Here is a 21,615-nt window from a genome sequence, read left to right as displayed (position 1 = left end):
TCCCCTCAGTTCCCATTAGGAATTCTGAGATTTCTCTGAGGAACCATGGGACACTCACAGAAGGGCTGATAGTATTCCCCAAGTCAGCGATTTTTTCTCTCCAAGAAAACTGAGACTTCATGAGAGTGGCCTTGGAGTAAGGAGCAAATTCCCAGGGGGCGAAGGTTGCCTTGGGGAATCAGGTGAAAGCTGTGGTTTCTTCCCAGAACTTAGTGGATGTGCCCTTGGAGACATGAGCACACCAGAGAGCCCCACCACACATACACACACACAGAGGTGCACACACGTGTTCACATACTCAGACACAGTGCACACACAGACAACTCTGTAGACACATACACACACAGTGTACACACACCCAGAGCACACACACAGGTGTGTAGGCACATACACGTATGGGTTTGTGGTGTTTTCAGGAAGTCACAACTCCCATCCAGGTTGCTGGTGTGGACAGTCTCCTGGCCTTATCCTCCTCAGGCCTCCAGGGTAGAGCCATGGCTCTGCACCATCTCCCTCCCTATTCTGGTATTAACCAGAAGTGGCCAGTCCTCCCCAGAGCCCTGCCCAGGTTCCTCAGGCCATCTGCCCACCCCCTCCATCCCTGGCCCACCCCTTGGCCCTCGTACTACTTAAGCTCATCTCCACTCCTGGCTCTCACTTTATGATCAAGCAGAGGAGGCCCACAGGTCCTGGGTGACCGGAGCCACTTCCCAGCTAAGGGTGCTGCAGTCCCCACACTCAGAAGCCCGGAGAGCAGCCAGGTGGAGGTAAGGAAGGAGCTGGAACCCAGCTTCAGGTCTTGGTTCCATCACTGACCTGCCAGGCGACCCTAAGGCCTCAGTTTCTGCTGCTGCTGCTGCTGCTAAGTCGCTTCAGTCGTGTCTGACTCTATGTGACCCCATAGACGGCAGCCCAACAGGTTCCCCTGTCCCTGGGATTCTCCAGGCAAGAACACTGGAGTGGGTTGCCATTTCCTTCTCCAATGCATGAAAGTGAAAAGTGAAAGTGAAGTCGCTCAGTCGTGTCCGACTTTTAGCGACCCCATGGACTGCAGCCTACCAGGCTCCTCCATCCATGGGATTTTCCAGGCAAGAGTACTGGAGTGGGGTGCCATTGCCTTCTCTGCCTCAGTTTCTAGGTCTGCAAAATGGGAACCCTCAACCTTTTTTTTTTTTTAATTGAAGTATAGTTGATTTATAATATTAGTTTCAGGTGTACAACGTAGTGATTCAGAACTTCATAGGTTGTATTCCATGTAAAGTTATTACGGAATAATGGCTATTTCTCTTCTCTGTACAATATATCTTTGTTGCTTATCTATTTTATGCATAGTGGTTTGTATATCTTAATCCTTAATCTCATATCCTTACCTTACCCCTCTCTTGCTGCTTCCCACTGGTGACCACTAGTGTGTTCTTTGTGTCTGCGAATCTGTTTCCCTTTTGTTATACACATGCCTTTGTTTTATTTTTTTAGATTCCACATACAAGGGATAACAGAGCATCTGTCTTTCTCTGTCTATTTCACTGCTGCTGCTGCTAAGTCGCTTCAGTCCTGTCTGACTCTGTGCGACCCCATAGACGGCAGCCCACCAGGCTCCCCCGTCCCTGGGATTCTCCAGGTAAGAATACTGGAGTGGGTTGCCATTTCCTTCTCCAGTGCAGGAAAGTGAAAAGTGAAAGTGAAGTCACTCAGTTGTGTCTGACTCTTAGCAACCCCAGGGACTGTAGCCCACCAGGCTTCTCCATCCATGGGATTTTCCAGGCAAGAGTACTGGAGTGGGGTGCCATTGCCTTCTCCAGTCTGTTTCACTAAGAATGGCATTATTCCATTCTTTTTAAGGCTGAGTAATATTCATATATACGTGTGTGTGTGTGTGTGTATGTGTGGGTGTGTGACATCCTCTATCTATTCACTTATTTATGGACACTTAGGTTGCCTTCATAACTTACATAGGGAGACCTCTCTTTGACATAAATCATAGCAGTAACTTTTTGGATCTATCCCCTTAGACAAAAAAGATAAAAGCAAAAATAAGCAAATGAGGCCAAACCAAACTAAAAGCTTTTACACAGCAAAGGAAACCATTAACAAAACAAAAAGACGATCTACCGAATGGGAGAAAATATTTGCAAATCATATGACTGATAAGGGGTTAATATCCAAAATATACAACAGCTCACACAATTTATTACCAAAAAAGAAGTAATCCAATTAAAAACTGAGAAGACCTGAATAGACATTTTTCCTTAGATGTTTTCCTTCAACCTTTAATATATCATGCCTGTGAAACAGCCAACATCATGCCTGAGGGAACTCAAAGCCCACTTGTCCAGAGACCAAAGATCTGTCAGCTTATGGACATTCTGTGTTTGTTTTGCTCATGTGTGGTAAATATTAAGGACACAGAACATCCTCCACCTGGGAGGAGGGGACACTGGAAATGACTTGAGGTGGGTGCTGAGCAGGGCCTGGCTCTCAGGAGGTGCCCAGTACGTGGCGCAGCTGTTCCATGGACCCCACTGTTTGCCCCAAAGAGAACAGGTGCTCCACCTCCCAGGGCTGCTTGGGCTGCTTCATACCTGTCCCAGGTGAGAAGGAGGATGGAGCTCCTGCCAGCTGGATGCCGAGGGGAGGGGCTGGGTGAGGATTGTTACACTGAGTGTCTGCAAACAGCAACGATAGTCCTAGCTGTCTTATTCCATTTGTTCTACTTATGAGGAATAATTCCTGCCTCCTTCACCTGCGGCCTGCTAGTGAAGGTGCATTGGCTGTATGAGACAACCCCCTCCTAGGCGCTACCAAGAAAGAAAACACAATGTCAGATGTGCCCTGACTTCAGAGAGAGTCAGAGGGACAAACTAATGCCCCAGAGCCCAGGAAGCATCGCAGCAAAGCCCTCAGGGAGCAAAGATCACCCCTCCTGCCTACCCACCATCTTTCTTTACTTCACATATTAAAAAAAATTTTTTTTAATTTATTTTATTATTTTTTGGCCCCACCACATGGCATGTGGATTCTTAGTTCCGTGACCAGGGATTGAACCCTGCATTAGAAGTGCAGAGTCCCAACCACTAAACTGCCAGGAAAGTTCTAATTTCATGTTTTTAATTGAGGTTTACGTTACATGCAGTAAAGAATGCAGCTTGATGATTCTTTACGTATGTGTATCTACCTGTAACCACACCCAGCTCAGAGACAAGATATTTCCACCCAAAAGTTTCCCTTATGCCCTACCCTGCTCAGTACTGCCCTCCAGAGGTGACCAGTCTTCTGACCTCTGTCACCTTAGGTAAGTCTCATCTGCTTTTGAACTTCATGTAAGCAGAATCAGACTGCCTTCTTTTACTGAAAGTAGTGTTTGTGAGATCCACCCATGTTATATTTATCAGCTTTCTCTATTTCTCTAAATCAAATTAAATCCCCCAGGAACCCAAGCTTCTCCTCTCATCTGCCTCCCCTCCCCCCGGAGTGCACTCAGCCCCCAAACAAGTCCCCTTTCCTGGGCAATGGCTGTGCATGCCGCCCTGTGGCATGGCTCCAGGGGGACCTACTTGTGCCTCCACCAGGATCAGCCCAAGGCCTGGAGAAGCGCAGCAGCCCATTCTTTCTGGAATCCTTCACTGATGTTCCAGACGTCATGAGCAACCATCATGGGAGAGCTCAGGCCCACCATCCCATATCTGTTTCCCCCCTCCCCCAGGGTAAACGAGGTCCGCCCTCGCCCACTGCCCTCTGATACTGACCCTGTGTCCCTTTCCCCTCCATCCAGCTCAGTTTAGTCACAGGTCTGGCCTTGACTTCTCAACCGGCAGTCCTGAGGATGGATCCACAGTGTGTGTGTTCCACAAAGTCTATTTTGAAAAATATCTAAATGCCTTTGGGAGCCAGGCAGGCAACTCCAGTGAGGGAGTTGCTGCCATCAGCTGGAGCTCCTATACATGGGCTCTGTGTTTGGCCTGGGCTTCCTCACAATACAGGGACTTAGGTTCGAGGGCAAGTGCCTGCAGAGAGTGAGTAGTTCTGTCTCTTTAATGACTTAGCTTCAGAAGTCACAGGGGCTTCCCTTGTGGCTCAGCTGGCAAAGAATCTGCCTGCAATGCGGGAGACCTGGGTTTGATCCCTCGGTTGGGAAGATCCGCTGGAGAAGGGAAGGGCTACCCACTCTAGTATTTGGGCCTGGAGAATTCCATGGACTGTACAATCCATGTAGTCCCAAAGATTCAGACATGACTTATCGACTTTCACTCACTCAGAAGTCACAGGGCATCACTTCAGTAGTGCTGCATTCATTTTAGCAGTCACCAGCCTCTCCCTATCGCAGCCCCCACCCTCCATCCAAGGAGAGGAAAGATAACTCCACCTCTCAGTGGGGAGAGTATCAGTAATATTGTAATAGCATGTGTATACTGTCGCTCAGTCATGTCCGAATCTTTTCGACCCCATGGACTGTAGCCCACCAGGCTCCTCTGTCCATGGGCTTCTCCAGGCAAGAATACTGGAATGGGTTGTCATTTCTTTCTCCAGGGGATCTTCCCCACCCAGAGATTGGACCTTTATCTCTTACATCTCCTGCATTGTCAGGTAGATTCTTTACCACTGGTGCCACCTGGAAGCCCAGGTGTAATAATACGTTGCTGTTCAGTTGCTAAGTTGCGTCCAGCTCTTTGTGACCCCAGGGACTGCAGCACCCCAGGCTTCCTGGTCTGTCACTATCTCCCGCAGTTTGCTCAAACTCATGTCCATTGAGTCGGTGATACTATCCAACTATCTCATCCTCTGCCGTCCCCTTCTCCTTCTACCTTCAATCTTTCCCGGCATCAGGGTTTTTTCCAGTGAGTCAGCTCTTCACATCAGTTGGCCAGAGTATTGTAATAACACGTAAGATGAGATAAATGTATAGTTGTGGCTATCTTTGGAAAATGCTGTCTTCCTCATCCCCTAGCCCAAGTATTAGAGAGTGGATTCAAGCAATAACCATCTCTCACAATTCTTGCTATCATTACCAACCAAGTGATTTTGAGCAAATCCTTTCCCTTCCATTTCTTCATCTGCAAATTGGAGTTAATACTGTGTGCCTCTCAGTATTGTTCTGAGGATCCGATTATGCGAAATGGTGAATGGAAATCACCCAGCATGGGGCCTGGCACATGTAAATGTAAACGGTGACTGCCTCCACCACGTTGACCAGCTGAAGCATCACGCCATAGTGTGGGCTCCGGGCCAGCCCGCCAGACTCTGAACTCTGACTGCCATCTACCAGCTGTGTGGTCCAGAGCAAGTCATTTTACTTCTCTGCACCTCATTTACCCCACCCTGCATTAAACAGGCAAATATGAGACATTATGTGTGCATGTCTGCTCAGTGGAAGAACTAGCTATTAATCAGGTAAATAAAATAGAACTATCAACCATAAAAAAAGGCATAATAATAGAACTTATAAGGTTCTCGTGAAGATGAATACGGTGATGCAGACAAAGTCCTTAGCACAATATTTTGCACATAACAAGCTTGGTAAATGCCAACTGTTATTAGATTCACGTGTGCCGAAGAATTTACTGCACATTCAAAAGTGCTTCTCTAAGGTCATGTTTCCCTCTCAAGAGGTAGGGCAAGTAAAAGTTCAGCTTTACAAATAAAGAAATGGAGGCTCAGAGAAATTGAGTGGCTTGATTAAGCCCCAAATGAAAGTGATGGTGAAGATTGGATGAGATGGCCAGGCTCCTGGATCCCAGATCAGTGGTGTCCTATTGACCAACCATTGCTTCCATAGGAGCCTAGAGCGATCATGGGAATGTTTCTGCAGGCTCTCCTCCCCCCTTGCTACCTGCTTAGTACCAATCTTGCTCAGTTTGGAGGCTCCAGTTCCCAAACAGGTAAGTCATCCCATCCTTCCTCGGAGCTCCTTCCAAGGAGATTCCAGAAGAAACAAACTCACCTCTGTTGGACAAGCTAGCACCTGCCACCAAGTCAGTTCCTTAGAGGTTCTTAGATTTGCAAAGTGATACAGGAGGCACTTGGAAGCCCACTGCCTTCCCCAGAGGTGCCTAATCCCTTTCAGATCACCTTTGGGGGTCTAGAATATATATTTAATACAAACCACATGTCACCTGTCTGCTGTCTCACATAGTCTTCTTTTGTTTTTAAAATTATAGTTGAGTGACAATGTTTCAAGAGTACTGCAAAGTGGTTCAGTTATGTATATGTATATTTTCAGGTTCTTTTCCATTGTGTTATCATAAGGTATTGATTACAGTTCCCTGTGCTATACAGTAGGTCCTTGTTGTTTATTTTATTTAGAGTGTATCTTTTAATCCCAAACTCCTAATTCACCCTTCCCACCATAATCTCCTATTCTTATACTTAGTTCCCAAGTAAATCTTTCTAGCTTTAATCTCTGATGATCTAAGTCCCATGAGATTGCAAGTGAAAGTTTAACAGTTGCTTTGAAACCACACCTCATGGGCTTGTAGTTCCCAATCTTTAGCGAAGGGCTCTTTGGAAATCCCTCGTATGCCTCAAGACCACAGCCTGGTCCATGTTGTCTCTGAAGTCTTCTTATCCGGAACCTCACTTCTTGTGCCAAGTTTTGTCTTTAGGGATTGTTTGGTTGTGGGCTTCCTGGGTGGCTTGGTGGGTAAAGAACCCACTGCAATGCAAGAGAGCAGGAGACATGGGTTCAATCCCTGGGTCGGGAAGGTCCCCTGAAGGAGGGCATGGCAACCCACTCCAGTATTCTTGCCTGAGAATCCCATGGGCAGAGGAGCCTGGCAGGCTACAGTCCATAGGGTTGCAAAGAGTTGGACATGACTGAAGCGACCGAGTACAGCACAGCACACTGTTAGGCTGCAAGAAACAGCAACCTCCCCTACACAGTAGTTAGCAAAAAGAAAATTGATTTATAAAAAGGGGAGAGATGGCATCCGCTGATTTCAGAGTTTAGAAGTCCCTTGGATCTCCCGGGATCCTAACACTAAGATCTAGGCAGCTGTCAACCACTAAATAGCTACACCCTATGAGGCCGCAGCACTTATCCTCAGTCTCATCACTTTCTCGCTTCCACCATAGGTGGCCCAAATGTGGTCACCTTGTATCTCAGTTGTCATTGCCTCCTGGGTCAAGTGCTCAAAAATACCTCGTGAGGGAATTCCCTGGTGGTCCAGTTGGTAGGATTCCGTGCTCTCACTGCCAAGGGCATGGGTTCCATCACTGATGATCCCCCAAGCAGTGTCGTGCAGGAAAAAAACAAAAAAAAGAAACTAGCAAGAAGTTGAATCTCTGTTCCGAACTTGCGAGGGTGATCCTTATCCTGGTTCCTAGTTGTGGCCACAGAATGGGTTCTGAGCTGAGCGCCATAGTCCTACGTCTCTATGGGGGAAGGGGAGGTCTTGGACTCACCCATGTGTCTGTCCCAGCAGGCAGTAGAAGTGGGGGTCTCCTTCTCAAGCCTGGCCAGGTGCTTGGCAGTGATGGTGTGGTTAGCCCCGGCTTTCTCAGTGGGAGCAACTGGCAGGCTGGAGCCATCAGGAGTCCTTCAAGTAGCAGAGGAGCCATCCACTTCTAAGACCAAAGCTTCCCTGAGTGTGACCAGAAGTTCGTGTATCTGAAGGACACTAACACTGAAGACATTGGGGAATACAGTGCCCAGTCTAAGAAAGTCAGTATGCAACCAGATTGGCCCCAGAACCCCAACCTGCTGACCACACCCCCAGTGAGAACAGCTGCGCCTACTCCAGTTCCACCCATGAGAATGCACGTGACAAGTCAGGCCACCACACATAACCCTGGTCAAAGTGAAATGAGTGGCCGAGACTCTGCTGACAAAAGTCCTGTGATCAACCAAGGATCCTCAGGCCACGAAGGAGGGAAGCCCTCCAGACAGTCTGATCGAGAGGGTAGGATGAGCCATGGCTACTCTGACCACACGTTGCCCACCCACCCTGGCACTAAGAACACGGGTGGTATGGGCGTCTCAGGCAGAGACAGACCATCATGCAGGTGTTCCTCGAGGAAGCGGTCTCACATCTGGGGCAGCCATGCCTGGAAGTTACGGTCATTCTATGGCTGGGTCATCTAGTGGTTTTGGTTTTAGTCAACCTGAGGAAGGGTCAATAAATGGTGAACTTGGGTCAAGGAAAACTGGTAGTTTTGGTCACTCAGGGTCAGGGTTAATAAGTGTTCAAACTTGGACTGGGTCACACAGTGTCCGTGATCAAGTGGGGAGAGGGTCATCTGGAGAGTATGGTCAGTCCAGGACAGAGTCAGTGAGTGGGCAGTCTGAGTCTGAATTATTGAGGGTTTGGGGTCAGTTGGGGACAGGTTTAGTGAGGGGTCAGACTAGTGGTAGGTCATCTAATGATTATGGTCAGTCTGGGGCTAAATCATCTTGTGGTTTGGATCAACCTGTGGCAGGGTTAATGAATGATCCAGCTGGGGATGGGTCTGCTAGGGGTTAAGGTCTGCCTGGGACAGGGTCAATAAATGGACAATCTGGAGCTTGGTTATCTAGTGACTACAGTCAACCTGTAACAGAGCCAGTGGATGATCATCCTGAGTCAGGGAAATCTGGTGGTTTGGATCAGTTGGGGACAGGGTTAATGACTAGGAATAGGTCATCTACTGCATATAGTCAAATTGGGACAGGGTCATCTGGAGAGAATGGCCAGCCTGGGGGCGGGAATAACTGTTGGCCACAGTCACTTTGGAAGCAGGTCACATAATTATCATGGCAGGTCTGAGGCTGGGACATTCTTAGGTCATGGACAGTCAGGACATGGCAACTCTGACCACTCTGGCTCCACTGGAGAAGTAAAATTGGGAAACATTGGCCACATGGGAACCCCAGTGGATGGCAAGACTCCCCAACATGGGAGACCAGTCAACAGCAATGCGTTGCTTCCACTGGCTCACAACAATCTAGGAGGAGGCACTGGAATGGGATCTGGAAACCCTCCCAGCCAAACAAATGCTCTCAGCAAAGACATCTTGGCTCAGGAAGGGCTGCTGGGAGCCAACCTTCTCAACAACAAGCATCTGATCAGGGAGCGTGAAAGGCTACTTAAGATCCTCCTGGGCAGCAAGACCTTACCTGCTGGCAAAGATCACCTCCTGGGGGCAGTTGGGTCCTTGGCTCTGGAAGGCTTGTTCTGCAAGGGTTCTCTAGGGGGCGTCTGTAGCTATGGGAGTCTTGACAACATCAATGATGTTCTAAAGAGCGTGGTTCCTTTTGGGAAACTCAACAGCTGGTGAGTTTGAGTCCTTAAGCTATAAAGTAGTTCCCCCAAAGCATTGGTTAGTAGAGGTTCAAGGTATTTGAAAGATATCACTCTCTGCTGTGAGTTCAGATCTCACTTACCTGTGTAGAAAGTTGACATCGAGAAGGCAACATTAGATATCTCTTTCTTCTCCAAACTGTCAACCTAGCACCCAGTATCCCCCCGTTATGATGTCATACTTTGGATTTATATAGTCTTGTCTGAGCCCCTACTGAATTACAAATAGCCCTGGAAAGGGGTACAACAGAAGCCCTTCCTACTGAAATCTTAGTTCTTATTTAATACCCAGTGATCAAAACAGCATCTTTATTATAAGCTAATACCTTAGTTACCAACTGATGCTTTGGATTTGATGTCCTAAGTCTCCTTTAGTACCCCAGTTAACTGAAACAATCTGTTACTGGCTTATGCTTTCCTTATCTAGAGCTAGTAGGAATGGGACTTAGAATGGAAATCTAGATTAAGGATGGGAGGGCTCAGGATGGAAGAAAGGCCACACTGCAGTTTGAGTGTTGAGCTGAGAGGCCTGGGAACATCTTTTTCACTTTCTCTCACCCTTCCCATTCTGTAGGCTCAACATCATCAACTTTGATGTCATCCAGGTATCATGGAAGGTCTATCCTTTAAACCACTTCCAACTGCAATTTCAGACCAGACTGACAATCAGTTTCCCAAGGTGAGTAATGTTCATAGCTAGAGAAGTGGGGCATGGAAGCGAATTCCTGGAGGTAGTAGACAGTTTTTCAACATCAGCACAATGTCCCTTGGCTATGTTTAGCCTTGGCCAGGAAATCTTCACAGTATCTGCCTAAACACACCAGCTCTGTAGGGATGACTGTTAACAGTAAGACAGCTGTGAGAGTAGATCTATTATTTTCTGCCATTTTTGCATTCTTTATTATAACAAACTTGGGGGAAGGGAAAGTTAAAGCATAAACCCAAATTTACAACACAGACGCAATGGCTGTTCTTCCCAGAATTCTTTCAATATCATTTTGAATGTCAGTAACTATTCCATCACATCATTGTACAATGATACATTTAAACCGTCTTTCTATTGTCAGATGCTTGAGCTGTTTCCAATTTCACTCTTATAAAGAACTCTGTGATTAATATCTTGACTAACAAATCTTTGTTCATAGCCTCAATTATTTACTTAGAAAGTCTCAGAAGTATAATTTATAGATTTTGGCAAGTATTGCCAAATTGCCTGCCAAAGAGATGATGAGATGATGACAGCATAACTGTTATTGAGTACCTAATATTGATATTGGGCTTCCTTGATAGCTCAGTTGGTAAAGAATCCACCTGCAATGCAGGAGACCCTGGTTCGAATCCTGGGTTGGGAAGATTCCCCTGGAGAAGAGAAAGGCTACCCACTCTGGTATTTTGGCCTGTAGAATTCCTTGGACTGTATAGTCCATGGGGTTGCAAAGAGTCGGACATGACTGAGCAACTTTCATTTTCGATGTTGATATATTCCAGGGCAATATATTCCAATGCTAAGGGCATCCGTGAATTATCTCATAAATTCTTCACCATAATCTCAGAAGGGGTGTATTGCTATCATGAGCATTTTACAGAACAGGAAACAAAACCTCAGAGAGATTAAATTAAATTGCACGTGTGGGAGTGCAGATGTATATGGTGGGAGGCACCGTACACTTTCTATTTTGACTCTTGAGCCATAAAAATGTATTACCTATGCAAAAGTAAAGTGAAAGCATTTAACTTACTTTTAAATATATATTCAAAAACAAAATTAAGTAAAAATACACACGGAAAAGCTGTGCCGTGTGCTGTGCTCAGTTGCTCAGTCATGTCTGGCTCTGTGTGACCCCATGGACTGTAGTGCTCCAGGCTCCCCTGTCCATGGAATTTTCCAGGCAAGAATACTGGAGTGGGTTGCCATTTCCTACTCCAGAGGATCTTCCCAACCCAGGGATCAAACCTGCATCTCTTGCATCTCCTGCATTGGCAGGTGGATTATCACTGTGCCACTCAGGAAGCCCACACATGGAACAGCAGGCATCACTAAAAAATATGCATTTGGACCACGTCTCTCACCCACAAATGCCAGTGCTTGTTTCCAAGCCTCAGGGAAACCTTTAGAGCATCCCTAAACATTCGTTCTGGGAGGAGAGGGTTGCCTGAGCTGCAGAGGTAGAGAAGGGGAGCCATGATTTGCCCCCAGACCTGATGCAAAGAGCTAACTCATTTGAAAAGATCCTGATGCTGGGAAAGATCAAAGGCAGAAGGGAATGGCAGAGGATAAGATGGTTGGATGGCATCACCGACTGAATGGACATGAGTTTGGGTAAACTCTGGGAGTTGGTGATGGACAGGGAGGCCTGGCGTCCTGCGGTCCATGGGGTCACAAAAAGTCGGACACGACTGAGCAACTGAACTGAACTGAACTGGCCTGGGACCCAGGGTGTGCTCTGGCCATGACTTCTTATGCCTCTTGCTTGGTCTTCCCTCTGGAGGTTCCCTGGGATCTCAGCTCACACAGCCCTCTCCCTCCCGTTGACTGTGTGTGTGTTGTCCAGGATATTCAGCTTCCTCGGCGGCTCCAAGGTGGATGTGACCATTGAGGTTCCCTTAGAGATGCCCCAGATCAGGTTGAACCAAGTCCTGTTCACTCCACAGAACTGCAAGCTCATCTTCACCAGGATGCTCATGCGAGCAGGGTAAGTGCTGTGCCAGGAGGGCTGGGCACTGTGCAGGGTGCAGTTGGGGATTATACCAGGCTCAGTGGTGGTTACCAAGCTTTCTTTGGGGGCCATGGTCTGGATCCCAGCAAGCCACTAGAGCATCTGCTCTCATCTCAGCTTCTGCTCAGATGTCTCCCCCACAGAATTTAGGCTTCTAAACAGAAGAGAGTAGCTTCTTGCTAGAAGCACATGTCTTCCCTAAAAGTGGTCCTGCCTGTAGAGAACATTACATGGTCCCTTGTCTGTGCTCACATGAGAGATCCTGGGTGGAATCTCTGGTATATCACTTCTCATACTACGCTGTAATTGAGAGTGTATGAGTTGTGTGGGAACACAAGCTGCTTTGTAATTATCATTCATTTGTTCTTTTGTTTATTCAACAAACATTGAGCCCGCCACTACAGAGTTGTACCTGGAGATACATTGGAGAACAGGACTGAAAAAGAGGCATAGATGGTTGGATGGATAGATGAATGGGAGGAGGGGTGGGAGGATGGGTAGCTGGAAGGATGGATACACAGATGAATGGATGGATGGATGGATGATGAGTGGATGTATGTATGTATGTATGTATATAATTGTCACTGATTCATGTTGATGTATGGCAGAGACCACCACAATATTGTAAAGCAATTAACCTCCAATTAAAAAAATGAGCAAACATAAAAAAAAAATGAACAATGCAAAAGACACCACCTGTTTATGAGGTGGCAGGAGCCCTGCTGGTGAGGTGGTTGAATGTCCTCTGGCCCACCTTTCTTTCACTTACTGCATAGCGACTCCATTTTATATATTATACAAGAGAGGCACAGAGATGTTATGTAAGTTAGACAAGGTCACACAGCCAGGAAATAGCGGTACAGGGAGTCAAATGATCTTGTGTTTTTAATATTATCGTGATTTGAGTTAGAATCACTGCGGATGGTGACTGCAGCCATGAAATTAAAAGACACTTGCTCCTTGGAAGGAAAGCTATGACAAACCTAGACAGTGTTTTAAAAAGCAGAGATATCATGTTGCTGACAAAGGTCCATAGAGTCAAAGCTGTGGTTTTTCCAGTACTCATGTATGGATGTGAGAAGTGGACCACAGAGAAAGCTGAGAGCAAAAGAACTGATGCTTTTGAACTGTGGTGTTGGAGAAGCCTCTGGAGAGCCCCTTAGACTGCAAGATCAAACCAGTCAATCCTAAAAGGAATCAGCCCTTAATATTCATTGGAAGGACTGATGCTGAAGCTGAAGCTCCAATACTTTGGCCACCTGATGTGAATAGCTGATTTGTTAGAAAAGATCCTGATGCTGGGAAAGATTGAAGGCAAAAGAAGGGAGATGGCAAAGGTTGAGACTGTTAGATGACATCACTGATTCAATGGACATGAGTTTAACAAACTCTGAGAGATAGTGGAGGACAGTGGAACCTGGTGTGCTGCAGTCCATGGGGTCGAAAGAGTTGGACACGACTGAGTGACTGAACAACAACAAAATTGAGTTAATATATGCCAAGTACTTATATTACTTATATATTAAGTACTCATATTACAAGTACTCCAAGTCCCTGGAGTGGAGGAAACATTTGTAACCAGTAAGCTATAACTGCTGTTATTTCAGATGCCCTGTTCCCCTCCCTAGCCAGCTCTCTGCAGTCACAGAAGTCATGCTCAGACAGATCCTGCACAACTGTCTACCCAACATGGTGAGTTTGACCAAGTGGGCCCCGGGCAGACCCTAGAGATTCCCTGGAGAGGCTTTGCAGCTGGAGGCACAGAGAGGCAGCCAGGGCAGGCAGTTTTATCTTCAGCCTCTCCAGCCTCTCCAAGCTTTCTTGTCCTGCCCTTTGTCCAGGCCCCTGTGGCTGGGGAAGGGACATTTACTCTAGGATTGACGTGTGCTAAGCAGTTTACACCTGCAGAAGAGGAAGATTTGTTTTGTGTTTATAAAAACTCTAATAGAACCACTCACTTCTACACAACCAGTCAGAGGCTGGGCTGTGCTGGGCTGGAAGGAGGCCCAAGAGTCCTGTCACACAGGCCTCTGCTCATCTGTATTCCAGCTGTGCCCAGTGGTCCGATTCTGGATGTACCTCATCAATCAACAGTTGAGCTTCCTAAAACGTAAGTTGTGTTATGGGCCTGAGACCTGCTCTCTGGCTTAGACTATTGCAGTAGCCACCTACTCACTCCTGTTTTCTCCTTTTTGTGGCTTCCAGAGAGGTTTTTCTGAATCACACCTGCTCAAAGTCTTCTGTAGGAGGATCAAGTTCAAACCCCTAAGGCTGGTAGTCAAGGCTTTCCTTATTCTCCTCTGTGCCCCTCAGGCTGCCTCAGCCTATAGATCTCAGCCATCCCATACACTCCATGCCCTTTTGAGATGTTATAGCTTTGCTCCCAATGACTTCCCACACCTTCTTCTACACCTGGAAAATTCCTGCGCCCCTTCAAGGTGTGACTCCGATGTTTTGTTCTCCAGGTAGAACGACTCCCTCCTCAGGGCTCCCAGGCTCACCTATCCATCACTTGTGCCAGAGTGTTTAGTGATCGTCTGCTTCTTTGCTTCCACTAGAACAGTAGATCCTTGAGATCAGGGACCTCTGCATTATATTCTTTCTGGTGTTGTTTCATAGTTCCTGGTTAGGCACAGAGGAGGCACTCTGTATTTACTGACACTTTGTTGGAATATGAACTGGAAATGAAAGGGAAGAACATTGATGAATGGAACAAAGGACAAAAGTATAAATAAGTGGAAACATGTATGGAAGAATAAGTGGAGAGATGGATGGATCGGTGGACAGATAAATGTAAGGAAATGTGGACAGAATACGATGGAAGGAAAATGGAAAGAGGGGAATATAAGTGGATAGATGAATAGATGGAAAGGAAATAGAAGGAAAGAGATAAAATCATTGATGGATATAAGAGAAACCGGAAAGATGAAAGATAATGGAGGGATGGAGGGATAGATGAATGAATGGATGGAAAGAAAAATGGATAAAATAATGAAAGAAGGAAGACAGGATGGTTGGATAAAAGGATGAATGAGTGAGAGGGTTCATGTGTGGACAGGAGGGTGAGTGGATGAATGGAAGGAAAGAAGGGCCTTTACTATTGTGTGGGAAGATGAATGGTAGAGAGGTGTGTATAGGTAATATATAGATAACAGAATGGGAGAAGGAAAGAAAAAGAAAACTATAAATATGGATGGAGGATGAATGGATAAAAGGAAGGGAGAGGGGAACATTAAGTGGATGGATAGGTGGGTAGATGGAAAGATGAAGGGAAAGATAATGGTAAGGGAGATAAGAAGGACATATGAATGAATGGATGTATGGATGGATGACTACCTGCCAAGGTGAGAATGCTGTACTCTCTTGTGCTAGAAGATGGTAGGACATTGGGGTTACAATGTATTTTCCAGCAGTTTTTTGAATAATCTTCTTCCAAATAAGTCTATGTATGACAGGGACAAATGAGTGAGTTTTATAAGTCTGTGTTTCAGTCAACTCAATCTCTTGTCCTCCCTTCTCATTGCCACCACTCTCCCTCTCTCTTTATCAGATGTCCACTCCTTTGAGTTGTTTAGGAACCTCCACCCTCCTTTCTGCAGGGTGCCCACATCATCTGAGCCGTATTACTGCCTGGACTTTCAGGTATGAGCATCGAATGGTGGCCCCACATGTCCCCTTACCTCTCCACATTTGTTCTCTCATCTGTCAGATCAGGGTGATTATCATACCCATATAAAGTTATCCTAGGGTCTTCCCAGGGGGCGCTAGTGGTAAAGAACCACCTGCCAATGCAGGAGATGTAGGAGACCGGGGTTCAGTCCCTGGGTCGGGAAGATCCCCTGGAGGAGGGCATGGCAACCCACTCAGTATTCTTGCCTGGACAATCCCATGGACAGGGAACCTGATGGGCTGCAGTCCATAGGTTCGCCAAGAGTTAGACACGACTGATGTGACTTAGCATGTACAACATAAAGTTATCATAAATATCACTTCCAAGACACACATTTTCCCCACATTGTAACATTTCTAAAATTGGCGTGTGTCCCATATTCAATGGTATGCCACAGTCAATTAAAAAATTTTCTTGCTGGCACATTGAATAATCATCAGTGATATTCTGGTGTGCACGAAATATAGTACAGTGACTAGGTGAGAGGATATCTGTGACTTGTCCAGTGCAGGAGGAGCTAAAACACTAGTGGTTTACTCCTCTTTGCCCTTGAGTTAACGATTTAAAACAATCAGGTTAGTTACTTGGCATGACAATACATGGGGACCCGAGAATGGAGACGTGGTCCATGGGGGCCTCAAATGCATTCCTCCCCTCCGAGCTTCTTTTAAGCATTAACATGATATTGCCAACTCCCCGCCCCCCACTAATGGGAAGTCCTGAATTATGGGAAATGTGCTTTGTTTCACAAGTAGAAATTTCAGGGGTCTTGGGATCAATAGCCCCTGTGCCTGCCAGCGCTCAGCTGTTCAGGAGAAGAGTCAAAAGTCCAGATTTTAGGAACAGTTCTGCCACCCTGTCTAACCTGGGCAAATCCATTCACACCACTGAGTCTTCTCTTCTCTATCTGTGGTCCTTATATTACAAGGTTGTTTTATTACAAGAATTAAATGAGAGATGCAGATCTTTGGCATAGTAGGTGCTCAGTTAACGTGGGCTTTCTGGTTTTTCCCAGGGCAAACACTTCCCGGCCTCTTACATTAGCTTGCTGATTGAACCTAACTCTTTTTCTTCTCATATCTAGCCCTACTACTATCTCCCAATCCCCCCACCCCTCCTCCATCTTCATGTTGAACTGTTCTTTCTCAAGAATCCTGAAAGCAAGTGTAAAATCTTGGGACCACGGACAGCCCACTGGGCATTGATTCTGTGCTTTGATCAACAGTGAGCACTAAAGCTGGCTCCTGGATGGCAAATCCCCAGGGACCAGTGTCACAGTAGGGATCCCGAGATCGTCCACTGCATAGGGCGATGATGGTGGTGGGAGTCCAGGCTGCCGTATGCCATAGTGACTCTTGCTAGAGACAGATGTGTGGAGCAGCCCATGCTATAGTGGTGAGTGTGAGTGGGTTGTGGGGGCAGCCCACATCAGAGTCACCAGTGTCAAGCTGGGGCTCCTTAACTCCATGGTGAAGAGATTTGTCATGAGATTCCTGGAGTTACCTACTCCATAATGATAAATCTTTTAGTGAAATTGCTGATTTTTTTTAACTCCATGATGATCAGTATTATGGGATTCCTAGGCTATGTCACCAAATAGGGAAGACTACTATGATGGATTCCTAAAATATTTCTCTCCGGTGGTCAGTTCATTGAAATATCTCATTCCACTAGGTTTCTAGGCCAGACCCTCTCCTTGGAGGCTGTTCTTTGCATTGTGGTGCAGTCCCCACCCTATCCCACTTTATGGTAAAGGGCACTGAGCTGAGACTCTTAGGACATTTCACTCATGTATTGTGAGAAGCTTTCCAGTAGAGCCAACTGATTTCTGAGTTTTAAAGGAATTTGTTGGACTTCTCTGGTGGTCCAGAGGTTAAGAATCCGCCTTCCAAAGCGGGGGACATGGGTTCGATCCCTGGTGGGAGAACTAAGAGCTCACATGTCCCAGGACAACTAAGCTCATGTGTCCAAACTAGAGGGCCCTGGCACCACAACTACGAGTTCACGGGCTATAGAGCCCGTGCTCTACGACTAGAGAAAGCCTGTGCACCACAACAAAGACCCAGGGGAGCCAAAATATTTTTTAAGAAGAATTTGTCTAGTCACTGTGCTTCCATTTCATCCCCAAACCCTCAAGTCTTCTGTGGGGAGCCTGGGCTGGACAGAGAAGAAGCACTGTCCTGGTCGAGTTTTCAGACTGTCATCATAGCCTCTTTTGGGGCCACCTCTGCCTCCTTCTGGGTTTCTCACCAAGACTGGGTCTCAGGCAGGAGGCAGGAAGGAGATGGGACCCCCGTCAAGCAGGAGGGGCAGGCTGTTGTCCCCCTGGGGAGCCAAGGAGGGCCTGACTCATCCATGAGCCCCCTTGCTGCTTCCGTGGAATTCTCCATGATGATGGCAAAAGCCAGAGAAGATGACCAGAAAGATAGTTCTGGCCTGGGCATCCTGACACCCGGGTTCAAATCCCAGTTCAGCTACCAGCTCTCTGGTGACTTTATACCAGTCCCATCCCCTCTCTGGGCCTCTCTTCTCCCAGCTAGAAAACATGAGCAGTCTCTACAGGTCTTTTTGTCATTGATGAGTATTGGGGAAATGGGAGGGGGACAAGACCAGAGGCCAGAGAGGTCCCTGGCAAAACCGTGGCCACTACTGATCCTTCTCATGGTAGCACCTTCTAATGTCTCTCTTTGCTGTCAGTTGCAGGGATCCAGACAACCTCCTGTTACTAGGATCAGCTTGGGACCCCTGCCAGGAACATGGTAAGGGTGTGAATCCTGGGAGAGTCACCGTGGAACTCTCCGACCCCATCTTGAGCAACTGTCATCTTGATGTACCCATCAGCGATCTCGCAACCAAACAGAAAGTAGTCCTTTTCTTAGAGCATAGGTTTGGATTTGTTTGAAACTGACCGGATGAAACATCTCTCCAGGGTGGCTATTGATTGAGGTAGAAAAGCCTCTAGGAACTGAATCAAAGGAATGATGCTCTAATGAGGGAAGAACTGGATTGAACATCCCCCTCTTCGGGCAGCTGGCCTAGGGTCTGAGTATTTCTGAGGACCCCTGAGGCTAGCATAGTGATGACATTCCAGTGAGATGCAAGAGCCAGGCTGAAAGATTGGCCCCAGGCTGTTTAGGACTCAGAGTCAACAGCTGCTCCTGGTGAAGCCACCTGTACCTTCTAATCCTGATCCCCAGTCCCTGCTCCTCTGTGCTCTGCTTTCCTCTCCTGTATAAGACATTTTTCCCAAAGCTGCTTTTTCAGTGTATAAGGTACACTTCAGGATCTTCCTGGAAAAGATAAAATTTAAGAATAAGCTAACACACATTTAAAAGGTCAGAATCCTGGCCTCAGAGGCCCTGGGAATGCTAGGGCCTTCCCAGTGGGTAGGAATGTCAGGCCTGCTGGTCCCACAAAGTGAAGCCCTGAACCCTTTCTTCACATGAGACTTTTATGATGGTTGTGTCTCAGCGAGTGGGTGGCCCTCATGTGGCACTTTGGCGTGACTGTGAAGGGCACAACTTTGGAGTCGGGTTCAAATGTATCCTCCCCACTGACTCTGAACCTCAGTTTCCTCTTCTGCAAAATGGGAGTGAGAATAGCACCTATTTTATAGGGTAATCCTGAGAAAATGCAACAAGAAAGCCTTGATGCAGTGCCTTAGACAGTGCCACAAACTGCCTCCACCAGTGGGTGGTCCAAAAACTGGGAGGCAGAGGAAACAGCTTGTGCAAAGATGTGGAGGGGTAGTGAGAACACACCGTCACCCCCTACCCCACTTCAGTCCCCACTCCACTTCACCCCTGCACCCCATAAATGAGCCCCCACAATCACAGAGGCAAGAGAGCCAGTGAGCTTCAGTCACCCTTCTCTCCGTTCCCCCCACACCCCTACCTCCTGCCTCCACCACCTGCCCCTGCAAGCCTAGGATGGGTGATGAATGCGCAGTTCCCAGATTACACCACAAGGTGGAGCCATATGCTGCAAATTCATGTTTCTTACACGGACGATAATTTGTATAAAGCAGCATATTCTTTTATGCCGGGCTCTATTCTGGGCAGAGGAGCCTGGCCAGCTCATGGGGTTCATGGGGTTCATAGTGGTTCATGGGCTCGCTAAGAGTTGGACAGCACTGAGAGACTAAACACAGCACTGTTCTGGGCACTTGGTCTTTTTGACCTTGTTTAATTTTCAAAGCTTGACTTCAAGTTCAATATCCTTAGCTCCATCTTAAAGATGGGAAACTGAGTCTCAGAGAAGTGATGTAACTAAACGTGTGGCTGGGAGTCAGAAATCTTGGGCTCAGATCCCACTTCTTCAGCCTTGGGGACACAACCTCAGTCTCCCCCTTTGAAAGACAAGGATAAGAATAGCAACATTATGATAGTTAATTGACCTTGTGTGCGTGCTAAGTCTCTCAGATGTGTCCCACCCTTTGCGACCCTATGGACCATAGCCCACAAGGCTCCTCTGTCCGTAGGATTCTCCAGGCAAGCATACTGGAGTGGATTGCCATCCCCTCTCCAGGTGATCTTCCTGACCCAGGCATTGAACCTGTATCTCTTGTTTCCTGCATTGGCAGGTGGGTTCTTTACTGATAGACCTTGGCTGTTTATTTTATGCCCAGTCCTGTGCTGTGCTCCTTACCTGGACCATTCTGTGTATTCCTCACAACCATCCTAGGAAGTGGCTGTTAGTATCCCTGTTTTGCAGATGAGGAAACTGAGTCTCAGAGAGACTGCCTGGCCCACTCCCACACAACTAGAAGGAGGCAGAGTGAGTTCGAACCCAGGTCTTCCGGTGAGAGCAAGAGGAGCTGGAGGACAGGAGTGTTAGGGCCTCAGGGAGGAGAGGTGCCCTGGGTTCTCCTTCCTGCCACGTCCATGCTGAGTCCCCCATGTTACTCTGGCCTTTTCCCCACTGGTGCTAAAGGGAATTGGGATTCATGAAGCTGGGCCCCTTCACCACCCCCTGGTTCTACAACTCCTCCTGGGAGGAGGGACTCATAGGGTGGCAGCCAACAGACCACATCCTGGAGGTGTCAGGCTGGGGCATTGACACCCGCAGTGATGGGAGGGTCCCAAGCCCTCAAGGGTCTCCCCACACCCCGCACACCGAGCCCAGGCCTCTCTCCTCTCCTTCGTGCCCCCGGGGCCCCGGCCTGAAGACACCCTGACCGTGGTGGCTCACAGGGCCCTTCTGGGCCAGTGACACATGTGACAGCCTTTGTTTTGTCAACCTCCTTTTGCCAGCACATCTCTGTGAACACCCCGAGAATCCCCGTGGGCACGGAGGAGAGTCACATGGAGCCAGATGGGGGGACAAAGAATGAAGAGCCGAGGGATTAGAGCAGCCTTCGGTTCCTGCGGAAGTCTCTGCGGGGCCCTCAATACCCGACGCCCCTGGCCCAGAATCAATGATCCCGGGGAGGCCTCCAGGTGCCAAAGGACCCAGAGTGGGAGGCTCTCAGGAGAGAACTCCACCACGACTTTCCTTCCTTCAGGCAGCGAATAGATTCAGCTCACATCTACGTGAATCTAATTTATGCAAATCTGAAACAGTGTCCTGCAAAACACGAATGAAGTTTCACGTTGTGAACAGAAAGTTAATTTTTCTCATTGTTAAGAACGCACAATGGAACACGCTCCAGGCCCTCCTTTATGGAAAAATCAAGGTCCCTCCCTCAAGGCCACAGTCCCTCCAGTTTCCTCCTCCCCTCCCTTCACAGCCAGTTTCTCCAGAGCGGGGTTTCTCAGCCTGAAACAGCCTTCTCCGCCCCGGGCTCTTGTTAAAATGCAGCGTCTGGTCAGTTGGTCTGGGCCGGGACCTGAGATTCAACGTTTCCTCAAAACTTCCTGGAGAAGCTGATACTACTAGTCCACAGGTCACCCCTCAAGCAGCACACTTGTCTGGGACACATTCACACCTCCACCCACCCATTTTCTCTGGTCACCCT

The 21,615-nt window shown here is 47.6% G+C and overlaps 1 protein-coding gene and 1 long non-coding RNA gene across 2 annotated transcripts; one reads left to right on the top strand and one right to left on the bottom strand.

The window, feature by feature from the left end:
- Positions 1-494: 494 nt before the first annotated feature.
- On the top strand, positions 495-21,263 carry LOC147360399 (uncharacterized). Its single transcript, XM_086335178.1, has 7 exons — positions 495-525; positions 635-767; positions 9,847-9,951; positions 11,825-11,965; positions 13,597-13,681; positions 15,540-15,631; positions 18,357-21,263. The coding sequence occupies exons 1-7, from the start codon at positions 495-497 to the stop codon at positions 18,559-18,561; spliced, it is 792 nt and encodes a 263-aa protein (XP_086191304.1). The 3' UTR covers positions 18,562-21,263.
- LOC147360400 (uncharacterized) lies at positions 6,232-8,710 on the bottom strand. Its single transcript, XR_015138652.1, has 2 exons — positions 7,399-8,710; positions 6,232-7,209 (listed from the first exon to the last, which is right to left on the bottom strand). It is a non-coding gene; the product is annotated as an uncharacterized LOC147360400 (long non-coding RNA).
- Positions 21,264-21,615: the final 352 nt, after the last annotated feature.

This window comes from Bos grunniens, chromosome 13, assembly GCF_055505025.1.
Source record: "Bos grunniens cultivar Pamir isolate PY7600 chromosome 13, Bosgru_T2T1.0, whole genome shotgun sequence".
NCBI classification, from domain to species: Eukaryota; Metazoa; Chordata; class Mammalia; order Artiodactyla; family Bovidae; genus Bos; species Bos grunniens.
Note: the sequence above shows the minus strand (reverse complement) of the source record. Positions and strands in the feature narration are given on the sequence as shown.

What these genes read in the sequence shown, in the direction of transcription:
- LOC147360399 (XM_086335178.1), top strand. Translation starts at nt 495, where the DNA reads ATGGCTCTGCACCATCTCCCTCCCTATTCTG. An exon ending in CGGAGAGCAGCCAGGTGGAG is followed by an intron (nt 768 to 9,846) that starts GTAAGGAAGGAG and finishes CCCATTCTGTAG; the next exon opens with GCTCAACATCATCAACTTTG. An exon ending in AGGATGCTCATGCGAGCAGG is followed by an intron (nt 11,966 to 13,596) that starts GTAAGTGCTGTG and finishes CTGTTATTTCAG; the next exon opens with ATGCCCTGTTCCCCTCCCTA.